Source organism: Lithobates pipiens, unplaced genomic scaffold (assembly GCF_037356315.1).
Source record: "Lithobates pipiens isolate NorthernLeopardFrog02 unplaced genomic scaffold, aLitPip1_a1.2 Scaffold_3, whole genome shotgun sequence".
Lineage (NCBI taxonomy): Eukaryota > Metazoa > Chordata > Amphibia > Anura > Ranidae > Lithobates > Lithobates pipiens.
Genome location: NW_027507790.1, coordinates 14,400,915 through 14,413,844, shown reverse-complemented (window position 1 = coordinate 14,413,844; position 12,930 = coordinate 14,400,915). Strand labels below are relative to the sequence as shown.

General features: G+C 40.3%; 1 protein-coding gene across 5 annotated transcripts in view; it reads right to left on the bottom strand.

The window, feature by feature from the left end:
* The window catches only part of DAO (D-amino acid oxidase), a 53,160-nt gene that overhangs the window by 20,413 nt on the left and 19,817 nt on the right, over positions 1-12,930 (bottom strand). For 4 of the 5 annotated variants that reach the window (XM_077461297.1, XM_077461296.1, XM_077461298.1 and 1 more), the window contains exons 2-4: positions 5,153-5,365; positions 3,988-4,102; positions 1,327-1,403 (exon numbers count right to left, since the gene is read on the bottom strand). In XM_077461297.1, coding sequence (XP_077317423.1) covers positions 1,327-1,403; positions 3,988-4,102; positions 5,153-5,346 — 386 coding nt within the window. In that variant the 5' untranslated portion in view covers positions 5,347-5,365. Of the gene's footprint in view, positions 1-1,326; positions 1,404-3,987; positions 4,103-5,152; positions 5,366-12,715; positions 12,839-12,930 lie in introns of those variants that run through there. The other variant, XM_077461294.1, reaches the window with a different exon arrangement.

Sequence of the window (12,930 nt, the reverse complement as noted above, 5' to 3'; positions counted from 1 at the left end):
CAGTGGTGTGTTCCCAGTACAGAGGAACACCAATCAGTCTCCTCCCCTTGTGAGTACCTCCCCCCACAGTTAGAATCACTGCCATAGGGAACATATTAACCCCTGCAGCGCCCCCTGGTGTTAGCCCCTCCCCTGCCAGTCACATTTACACAGTAATCAGTGCAATTTTATAGCACCGATCGCTGTATAAATGTGAATAGTCCGAAAAATGTGTCAAAAGTGTCTGAGGTGTCTGCCATAATGTCGCAGTCACAAAAAGAAAAAAAAAAAAAAGACGCAGATCGCCGCCATTACTAGTAAAAAAAAATGCCATAAATCTATCCCCTATTTTGTAGATGCTATAACTTTTGCAGAAACCAATCAATATATGCTTATTGCGATTTTTTTAACCAAAAATATGTAGAAGAATACATATCGGCCTAAACTGAGGAAAAAAAATAGTTTTTTTTAAAAAAAGGGATATTTATTATAGCAAAAAGTAAAAAAATATTGTTTTGTTTTTTTTCAAAATTGTCGCTCTTCTTTTGTTTATAGCGCAAAAAATAAAAACCGCAGAGGTGATCAAATTCCACCAAAATAAAGCTCTATTTGTGGGAAAAAAAGGACGTCAATTTTATTTGGGTGCAATGTCGTATGCCCGCGCAATTGTCAGTTAAAGTGAAGCAGTGCCAAATTGCAAAAGTGCTCCGGTAAGGAAGGGGGTAAAATCCTTAGGGGCTGAAGTGGTTAAGCACTGGTAAATTGTACACGTGGACTGTACAAAAACATCAGAAAGGCTGTGACTACATATAATGCGAATAACATTATCTGGACTGAGCGCAAAACTGACTATGTAAAAAAGGAAAATAGATAAGGTAAAATGATCCAAAAAAGCAAGCTTCAGTCAAATGAAGTTCCAGATGTATTCCACTAGATGTCTCCATTTCTTGCACCAACTTTGACAGCCCTCAACAAAGCTAGCAAAAAAGGAGGTACATTTTAAATACAACTCTGTTCAGGGGATTAAATGGCAAAAAGTGCACAGTACACAAAAGTTATCTTGAACCCCATAAGAAGGCTCAGACCTTTACAAAATTGTACTATTCCATTATCAGAATAATATATCATAATTTTAGAATAAAAATAATAAAATGCAATGCAGATGCAGCCTCCTCACAATCACAAGGGCTGATGGCCACCGGACGTGCTGCATTATGACATAGTAATTGTGTCGTCAATTAAGTTTAAGTAGAAACTTGGCAAAAGAAAGAAGTGCCAAGTAGACATCGTTCACAAAACATATATGTCAATGTGTCATTCTTGGTTTTTCAACTTTCACTTACACACCTGTATCCAGGAAATAATTCTAGCTCTCTTTGTGTTAGATGACGAAATCCTAGGACATCATCTTTCCATGAAGGCTCCTGGAAAAAATGATAATATTGTTATAATGTTACTATGTTATGTGAGAAAAATGTGAATATGGAAGTGTTTAACCACTTCCCACCCGGCCAATGCACATATACGGCCGGGTGGGAGCCGCCTACTCCTGATATGACGTTCAGGAACGTCATTCAGGAGTAGCGGGATCGCGCGCGTGCGCGCCCGCGCAGCGGCGCGATCCCGATGCACCCGTGTCACCCGGACACAGCGCATCTCAGATCGGCAGGAGGGCTCTGTGATTGGCCCTCCTGATCACATGACGGCCGTGTCCAATCACGGCCGTCATGTGATGTAAACAAACAGCCGGTTGCTAGGCAATCGGCTCCTCCTCTCCTCACACAGAAGTCATCGCTGTGGAGAGGAGAGCAGATCGCTGCAGCCGGCTGCTGATCAGTGAGTATGAGCTGCTTTTTACAGCTTTTTACTCACTGATCACCAGTCTAGTGTACACAGTAAACACACCACACAGTAAACACATCACACAGTATAAACACAATGTCCCCACACATGTCCCCAAAACATACATGTCCCCAAATAATAAAAACACATGTCCCTAATAATAAAAACATGTCCCCCACATATGTCCCACTAAAATCACATGTCCCAATGATTATCTGCACACATATGTACGTGATCACCTGCACACATATGTACATGATCATTTGCGTACATATGTCCGTGATCACACAAACCAATTATTATACACTTAACGGATTTTTTTTTACCAAAAACATGTAGCAGAATACATTTTGGCTTAAATTTATGACAAAATTTGATTTTATTGGATTTTTATTGAAGTAGAAAAAAGAAAATATTGTTTTTTTTTTCCAAATTTCCGCTTTTTTGCGCTTATATCGCAAAAAATAAAAAACGGAGTCGTGAATAAATACCACCAAAATAAAGCTCTATTTGTGCGAACAAAATGATAAAAATTTCATTTGGGTACAGTGTAGCATGACCGCGCAATTGTCACTGAAAGCGCTAGAGCGCTGAAAGCTGAAAATTGGGCTGGGAAGGAAGGGGGCGAAAGTGCCCTGTATTGATGTGGTTAAATTAGTTTTTAGATCAGGGAGTTTATTTAACCACTACAATTATATTAAAATACTATAGGAAATTACTTGCAGCTTCCATAGTTCAACAAAAGTAAATAATGAAAATAATTGGATTGGATTTTATACTCACTGTAAAAATTATTTTCTAGGAAATTCGTTGAGGGACATAAGTTTTAAAGACAATTAGGTTATACTGCCACCTACAGTTTTCTAACAAGCAATGGCAAAAGCAAAATCATAAAACACTGAGTGGTGGGGCCTTTGTATAAAGAACTGTATACCGTATTTACCTTAAAATCAGGGGAAAATTGCGGGTGCGTGTTATACGCCGATCATCCGCGATTTCCGCTTTCGACCCTTCCCGCGGCTTTCGGCCGCCCTCGGCCCTTCTCGGTGGCCGAAAACCGGCGAGAAAGGCCGAGAGCGGACGAAAGCCGCCGAGTATGGCCGAGGTGGCCGAAAGCCGCCGAGAAGGGCCGAGGCAGCCAAAAGCCGACGAGAAGGTCCGAGAGTGGCCAAAAGCCGCCAAGAACTTCCGGGCGCCGCCAAGATACACGGGACATCTCGGCGGCGCCATTTTTAAAAACATAAGCTGACATCACTGATGCACAAGGCTGCAATGACGGACAAACTGCATGACAAGGCTGCATGACAAGGCTGCAAATGACACTGACAAGGCTTCAGATGGACATTTAAATGTAAGTTTTTTTTCCTTAAAATTTCCCTCCTAAAAGTTTTTTCCTTAAAATTCCCTCCTAAACTTGGGGTGCGTGTTATACGCCGATAAATACGATATAGAGATATATATATATATATATATATATATATATATATATATATATATATATATATATATATATATATATATACACACACACACATACACACACACACACACACACGAATGTTTAAATTGTTTGAATAAAGATGTTTTTTACTTTTTAAATAATTGTTCTGAATTGTTCTGAACTAGGTTTGTGTTCATTGGAGGGACACTGCCTAGTATAGGTAGAAACGTAGACACCCTCAGTTGCAAGATGGACTATAGCCTATGGATTATAGATTTGGTAATAAGCATACAGCAGTGCACTGCAACCAATGTGCAAACAGATGGAAGTGAAGGGCAAAAGATGAGGTTTGGGAGCTCACAGAGGACGTTACAAAGAGGCAGAAAAACACAGTAAAGCCCCATACACACTATCAGATTTTCTGCTGATTTTTTCCTTCAGATTTACCAAAACCATATAATATGTATGCAATCAGGCAGGCCCTTGCACTACATGGTTTTGGTTAATCTGAAGGAAAAAAAATCACCAGAAAATCTAATAGTGTGTATGGGGCTTCAGAAACAATTTCCAAAGAAATTGATTACAGAGCCATTAGGAATTGGATATGTATGTACGATTTCTGAAGAATAGGGATAGTATTTAGTGTCCCTTTAAAACTGTAAATGCCAATAAATATTCAGTATATTCTACAGTAAAATAACTGTCTGTCTAGTCTATGTACATACAGGTGCAGGTTCCTTTAGAAGATTGTATCCCGACTGTAGAAATAGCCCCATGTTTTGAGCTTCTTCAGAATGTACAAACTTTATCAGATAATCAAAGGTTTCCTTGCTCCATTGGCTGACAAAAAAGAGGAAAAGTGCTTTCAATCTTTGAGTGAACATAAGAAAAACAAAACCTTTATATTTACTGGGAATTTCTATGCAGTAAACTCAATTAGAACAAATGAGAATTGTACTCAAAGGGTAACTCCACTTTCGTGGGAAAAAGAAATAAATAATAATAATAAAGCATATACAATTGCGACACAAGTCATATTGCAATTGAATGTAATTAAAAATTACCTTTTCTTTTTAATCTGCAGCTCTGTAATTGTCTGTAAAATGCAATGCAATATGGCTACCTGGAGGTGTTTTGTACACAGAATGTGTACTGAGTGTCCCCCCCCCCCAAACATAAATTTCCTACTTGTGTGATAGGCTCACTGATTTTCTCAAAAGACTACACTAAGGGCCCTTTCACACAGATGTGTCTGTGTACGGGCTCCGCTTTGCTAAGCAGGGGAATGTTTCATCGATCTCCGCTGAGCAGGCAGATGTGACAGACCTGTCAGAGCGCCGCTCTCCTCTATGGGGGATCGGATGAAGACGGACCGTAGAGTCCGTTTTCTTCCGATAACGGATGGAAAAGTAGGGTTTCCATCCGTCACACTTTAGCGGGTCGGATGTCAGTGGACATGTCACCGCTGACATCCATCGATCCATAGACCTGTATGGAGCGTCCATTCAGGTCCGCCTTAAAAACTGACACGTGGACCTAAACGGTCCGCCTGGGTGAAAGGGACCTTAGATACAAGTCAGTTTTATGGCCTCCCCTGCAACAAAAATGTCCTTTTTGCCGAAATACTCCCAATAAAAAAAATCATGTCTAAAGGGATGCAGACCATGTAATCTTCCTCATTAGAGCCCTGCAGGTGCAACAGCTGGTTGATAATTATGAAACCACTCCCATTAGACTTACTTAGCACATGGGTACAGATAATCAAACAGTGATTTGTTCAGAATAACAAAAGGTAGGACTCCATAGATCACCCAGAGGGGAATGTTTTTTTCTCAACAAAAGTGGAGTTATTAAGTAAAACAAAACAGCATTATTACCCTGGTGACTTACGTTTCTTGTTGGTTTCCATGGTCATATAGATACGGCTGCCATAGCCCAGCTGCTCCATCGCTTGTGGTGAGTGGGGTAAACTTGTCTGCATAGATCTCAATCTTCAGAGGGTGCACTGTGCGGTGGTACTGATCATGAATGCACAGTGCTGTGGAGAGGCCAATCACTCCAGCTCCTATTACAGCGACACGCATTTTCCTGACCGCCAATACCCTGCAGGAAAAAACAAGTGTTAAATTACGCATGGTGCTAATCCATTATTTTACAGCATTAAATAGTGTACCTAAAACTGATACTTCAGCTTCTGGTCCATGCTAAAGTTCAACACCTTCCTGTTCCTATATCCCGCAAGAATTCTGTCATTGAGCTCCCAAGTATAGCACGTCTGCTGACATTAGAAGGGCGCCCTCTCCCCTTCTTCCTCCCAGATTTGTAATTAAAGTATAACTAAAGGCAAAACTTTTTTTAGTTTTGGATAGAATGGAGAGGGTTTGGAATGCTTGTCAGTTTTTATTGCTGTCTGTGCCCCCGTTAAAGAGATTTGCCCTCTCTATTTGTCTTATTTACCATTATTAAATTTATTACCATTATCAAAAGTAAAAGAAATTCCCCAAATTTGGGATGTCCTCAGAAAAGTAAAAGATGGGGACACTAGTTCTCGTTGGCCTGGGGGTTCCCAAGGAATTCCCTTAAATCGGTAGTAAACATTGCATACTAGCACATTATGACAGACTTACCTGAAAACTATACTCTCCAGTGGCGCGCTGTCACCGCTGATAGTGCTTTCATCTTCACCCGGTCTTCCGTCCAGGTTCGTAGGCTTCAGCGATATGAATGGCCAAGCTGGCAATGACGTCACTCCTGCACCTGGGAGTCACTGTTTATAGCACGGCTCTGAAGAAATGGCACGAGTATGCCATTCCTGCAGAGCGCATGCATCTGTGACATCACTGGCTGCATCTAAAGTAAATATCTCCTAAACAGTGCACGTTTAGGAGATAATTACTGTACCTATAGGTAAGTTGCCTTATAGGTTTCCCCATAAATAAATAAATCATACAAGGGAGTTTACTCCCACTTTAATGTGCAGGGATTTCCTCTCACTTCCTGTTTGGTTATGGGACAGGAAGTGAAGGGAAATCTATGCAATGGGACAAAGGCAGCAAACAAAAAAATAATAATCTGACAGGGGTTAGAACCCTCCCTTACTCTAGCCAAAATGAAAAAAAGTTTTGCCCATAGTTCTACTTTAATGTTACTTTATAGAGAACGTAGCTAGAAAAGTTGAAGTGTTACAATATAAATCTGACTCTGAGCACAATGCAAACATTATTTATAAAACTTCAATGATCTAACCAGATGTGGGCCAGGGTGCTGTTATATACCTTGACTGCTTTTTTTTTTTTTTTTTTTTACAAGCCACCACATAGGAACACCACCATTGACTGTCCACAAGCTTTCAGGAAAATATCCATCAATGCGTTTTTAATTGTATCTTCAAAAACAAAGCAATCAACTTAACCGCAAATTAACACCATCAACCTCCTCTATGTTTACGAAGAGAAGACTGGCTGCCCCAAGCCACTGGTATGTTCTGACTTCAGTATATTCCCAAAATGTCAATAGTAAAAAATAGTGTCAACAATACCACGTACAAATTGTAAAAATAGTTGTTTTTCTATTTCGTTCATTGATGGACACAGCTCCTTTAAATCGCTTCAGCCCCGGAAGATTTTACCCCCTTCCTGACCAGAGCACTTTTTGTGATTCAGCACTGTGTCGCTTTAACTGACAATTGCGCAGTCTTGTGACATGGCTCCCAAACAAAATTGGCATCCTTTTTTTCCCACAAATAGAGCTTTCCTTTGGTGGTATTTGATCACCCCTGCGGGTTTTATTTTTTGCGCTATAAACAAAAAGAGCGACAATGTTGAAAAAAATTTATTTTTTTTACATTTTGCTATAATAAATATCCCCCAAAAAAACATTTTCCCTCAGTTTAGGCCGATACGTATTCTTCTACATATTTTTGGTTAAAAAAAAGAAAGAAAAAAAAAACGCAATAAGCGTTTTTTGATTGGTTTGCGCAAAAGTTATAGCGTTTACAAAATAGGGGTTCGTTTTATGGCATTTTTATAAATTTTTTTTTTACTAGTAATGGCGGCGATCTGCGATTTTTACCGTGACTACGACATTATGGCGGACACGTTGGACATTTTTGACACATTTTTGGGACCACTGTCATTTATACAGCAATCAGTGCTATACAAATGCACTGATTCCTGTGTAAATGACACTGACAGTGAAGGGGTTAACCACTAGGGGGCAGGGTAAGTGTGTCTTGGGGCGTGTTTCTAACTGTGGGGGGCGTGGCTACATGTAACACGTCACTGATCAGTGACACTGTCACTAGGCAGAACAGGGAGATGCTTGTTTACATTAGATAGAGTTTTTTTCCCCCATATCTATTATCGCTTGCAATATATATATATATATATATATATATATATATATATATATATATATATATATATACACACACACACACACACACATATATATATATATATATATATATATATATATATATATATATATACATATATATGTATGTATATAATGTACACACACGTGTGTGTGTGTGTGTGTGTGTGTGTGTGTGTGTGTGTCTAAAAACCGCATTAAATACATATACCAAAGATCTGTTTGAACCTTTTTAACATTTTGGACAGTACACTAATTGTTGTATCACCATGTTATACTTCTCAGTTAACATGCATGAATCCAATCCATGCTGACAGCTGTATTCTCTTACATAGTCAGGTTAAAAAAATGACACATCTATCGAGTTCAACCATACGTGGCATTTACCACACATGTTATTTTCCCACAATAAACTATTTACAAGATATTAAACACAGATTTTGTATGCTCTATGTCTAAGGCCCTGGGATGCTGAGGCAAAGCCCCCTGAACGAATTTTTTTGACACCTTGAAACCGGTGTTTAAAACGCCCGTTTAGCCGCGTTTGCATGCTGCGTTTACGTCTGGAAGCATTTATTAAAGAGGGATTCCACCTACAAAAAAAAATATTAAAAGCCAGCAGCTATAAATACTACAGCTGCTGACTTTTAATAAATGGACACTCACCTGTCCCGGCGTCCAGCGATGCCGGCAGCCGAGGCCGATCGATCGCTCGGCTCTCGGCTGCTGCCGCCACCATTCTAGGTGAGGGAATCAGGAAGTGAAGCGAATCGGCTTCACTTCCCGGTTCCCTACTGCGCATGTGCGAGTCGCGCAGCGCAATAGGAATTGTCCGCGCTGTCTCTGGGACCCGTGTGTGTCCCAGCAGACAGCGCGGCAGGACAGGAAGAGGCATAGACTCCCATGGGAGTCTATGCCCGGAAGTGGGTGTAAATACCTGTCTTTGACAGGTATCTCCACCCCCCTCCCCCCTGAAAGGTGCCAATTGTGACACCGGAGGGGGGGAGGGTTCCGATCAGCGGAAGTTCCACTTTAGGGTGAAACCCCGCTTTAAGATCACCTCACTTAAGACCCTCCAATAATAGCATGCAATGCCAAGCTGCGGTTTCCAAAGCGAGCAAAGTCCTTTCTTGTATTAAGAGAGGTATGGACTCCAGCGAGAGAGATATCATTTTGCCCCTGTACAAATCATTAGTAAGACCTCATCTGGAATATGCAGTTCAGTTTTGGGCACCAGTTCTCAAAAAGGATATTAGGGAACTGGAGAAAGTGCAGAGAAGGGCAACCAAACTGATAAGAGGCAGGGAGGAGCTCAGCTATGAGGAAAGATTAGAGAAACTGAATTTATTCACTCTTGATAAGAGGATATTAAGGGGGGGGGGGGGGGGGATATGATCAACATGTACAAATATATAAGGGGTCCATATAGTTAACTTGGTGTTGAGTTTTTCACTTTACAGTCAACAAAGAGGACAAGGGGACACTCTTTACGTCTAGAGGAAAAGAGATTTCATCTTCAAATACGGAAAGTTTTCTTCACAGTAAGAGCTGTGAAAATGTGGAATAGACTCCCTGCAGAGGTGGTTCTGGCCAGCTCAGTAGATTGCTTTAAGAAAGGCCTGGATTATTTCCTAAGTGTACATAATATAACTGGGTACTAACATTGATAGGTAAAGTTGATCCGGGGGAAAATCCGATTGCCCCTCAGGGGATCAGGAAGGATTTTTTTTCCCTGCTTTAGCAAATTGGATCATGCTCTGCTGGGGTTTTTTGCCTTCCTCTGGATCAACTATGGGTATAGAATTGGGTATATGGGATTATACGATATGATTCTTTTTATTGTTTTGTGGTTGAACTAGATGGACTTGTGTCTTTTTTCCACCTAACTATGCATGTCCATTGCCACATTTGACTTTCTACTTGAAAAAGTACAACTCAGTCTGACACGAATGGACACCAACATGAGGAAGAGTGTGTCACCAGAGGAACGTCTGTTGGTGACGGTCAGGTATATTATATATATATATATATATATATATATATATATATACATACACACACACACACACACACATATTTACATGCCACATTTTGTCGCGATTGCATTTAGAAGCATTTTTTTTTCCAAATAGCCAAAAATGAAAAAACGTCTGTAAACGAAACACGGCTAAACACAAGTTACAGCGTTTAGACGTGTTTGCTTGAAATGCCTGTAAACTCAGCTTCTGAACGCATTTTTTTCCATTCCAAAAGATGGCGCTAAACTTAACTGCCTAGGAACAACTGTAAATGACCCTGTGTACATGGACAGATAAGATAACATAGAGGAGTGTTCAGGAGCAATTGCCCAACTGCTCCTAAGGCTGGATTCACACTTATGCATTTTTTGTGCTTTTTGCAGATTTGCATTACAGAACATGTTCCATAGGAAACCATGGTGAATGGACTGTAGTGCAAATCTACAAAATGCAAAAAGCACTAAAAAAGCATAAGTGTGAATCCAGTCTAAACATCCATTTAGCAGCAGCAGTGTACAAGAGGCCTAAACGTGAAAAAAGGAAACAGGAAATATTGTCACACTAATCACTTCAGACATTATGTTTTTTTTTTTTTGTTTCTTTTTGTTTTTTCAGAAAGCATGACAAAGAAGTTTGGTATGTTACAGGCAGGAAATGAACAAGTCACTTTATAGCAGGGGTAGGCAACCTAGGGCCCTCCAGCTGCTGTGGAACTAGTCTTCCCATGAGGCATTGCAAGGCTGGCAGTTACAATTACTCCCTGAGGCATGATGGGACTTGTAGTTCTGCAACAGCTGATGGGCCCCAGGTTGCTTACCCCTTCTTTATAGGGTATAGACCAGTGTTGCTCAACTTCAGTCCTCAAGGCGCCCCAATAGGTCATGTTTTCACGGTTTCCCTCTGATGAAACGGCTGTGGTAATTACTAATGCTGGCCATACACTATACGAAAAATCGGGCAAACCCAATTTAGAAAAAACGAACGTTTGGCTGCGAGTGCAAATGATGCTGCCATCATGTAATGACCGATAAATCGTTCAGTGGACATAAATGAGTACATTTTATGTTAGTCTTTTTTACATATACCTAGTGCAGACAGGTCGGACGGGAAACACATTAACCACTTAAGGACCAGGCCTCTTTTTCAGACTCAGTGTTTACATGTTTAAAACAGTTTTTTTTTGCTAGAAAATGACTTATAACCCCCAAACATTATATATTGTTTTTTTTTGTAACACCCTAGAGAATAAAATGGCAGTCATTTCAATACTTTTTTTCACACACCGTATTTGCGCAGCGGTCTTACAAGCGCACTTTTTTTTTAGAAAAAAAAAATCACTTTTTTGAATAAAAAAATAAGACAACAGTAAAATTAGCCCAATTTTTTATATTGTGAAAGATAATGTTATGCTGAGTAAATTGATACCCAATATGTCATGCTTCAAAATTGCGCCCGCTCGTGGAATGGCGTCAAACTTTTACGCTCAAAAATCTCCATAAGTCTTCTTGTGAAAAAAAATTAAATAAAAAATCTCCAAATTCTACAGGTTGCATGTTTTGCGTTACAGAGGTCTATAGCTAGAATTATTGTTCTTGCTCTACCGATCGTAGCGATACCTCACATGTGTGGTTTGACTACCGTTTTCATATGCGAGCACTACTCACATATGCGTTCGCTTCTGCACGCGAGCTTGTCGGGGTGTTTTAAAAAAAAATAAAAAATTCTTATTTATTTTACTTGATTTTATTTATTTTTAAACTGTTTAAAAAAAAAACGGATCACTTTTATTCCCATTAAAAGGAATGTAAACATCCCTTGTAATAGAAAAAAGCATGACAGGTCCTCTTAAATATGAGATCATGGGTCAAAAAATCCTCAGATCTCATATTTGGAATTAAATGCAGTAAAAAAAACAAAAAAAAAGTAATTTGAAAAAATTACATTGAAAAAAAATTCCTATGGAATAGAGACGAGTGAGGGCCATCTTAGCCCCATTCTCCATACCCAGCAGTGTGAAGGACCTGATCGCTTCCGCCACTACCGACGGCTCCGGTAAGCGGCGGGAGGGGGAGTGGCCCCTCTCCCACCGCCGATAATGGTGATCTCGTGGCGAACCCACCGCAGAGACCACCATTATAGTAAACACCACCGCCTCCTGTAAAGATGGATGGCTGCTGCCATTACCGAGATATCCCCCTTCAAAGTGCCGATGTATATGTGCAGTAGGGATGAGCTCAGGCGTGTTCGCATGGAACACATGCAGAGCCCGCCAGGAAGTCGGTGCAGCGCTGCGCTAATCACAGGCAGTGAGACATTGCCCTGATGTGCGGCTGCAGAGATTGGGCAATGTCTCATTGCCTGTGATTAGCGCAGCGCTGCAGCGACTTCCTGGCGGGCTCTGCACGTGTTCCATGCGAACACGCCTGAGCTCATCCCTAATGTACAGGAGGCGGTCGATAAGTGGTTAACTTTTCAATTTATCGTTCGTTTGGCAGAAAATTTCCAAACTTGTCTTTCGTTTTTTCGGCTCAAAAACATCCCAACAATTATCGATTTTGTGGCCATTAACTGGCCAAAAAAAACAAACGAACGGATCAATGGCTGAATTTAAGACATTTTTTCGTATAGTGTATGGTCAGCATTAGGCAGTGAAACTGATCAAATCACCTGTGCAAAATAATGGAAATCCTGAAAACATGACCTGTTGGGGCGCCTGGAGAACTGGAGTTGAGAAACCCTGATATAAACTTACAGCTATAGATCGCATTAATTAGGAAGTGAAAATAAAAGTAACTATGTACAAAGTGCCAAACCAAATTTCATCCTTTTTTCTTTTTAATTTTGACTGTAGTAAATTTAAACCTCTACATTGTTTGGCCACTTTCCCCTGTGGCAACTTTTTGGTTTGAAAGGTTTGTCTTTTTTAACAAACAATGTACTCTGCATATAAGATATAACCACGCACAAGGCACCTAATACACATAACTACGGTTAGCTGTGAGCTTTTGCAGTGATCAGAAAACATATACATGAACAGAAATAGAAGTTTAAGCTGCAGTACCTGATATTGCGAATCAAACAAAAGGAGATACATTTCCTAAACATAATACAGGTGAGATATCAGCTCAGAGATACAGCAGCAGACGACATGCATGCAGCATTTGAACTAGGAAGTAAACCAGTTCAGTTTCAATTTCTAACACTCTATGGTTTGCATACAATAGATCAGCTCAGTTCAGTTCATTAAGCACTGCAGTGGCCTGGAAAAAAATGACA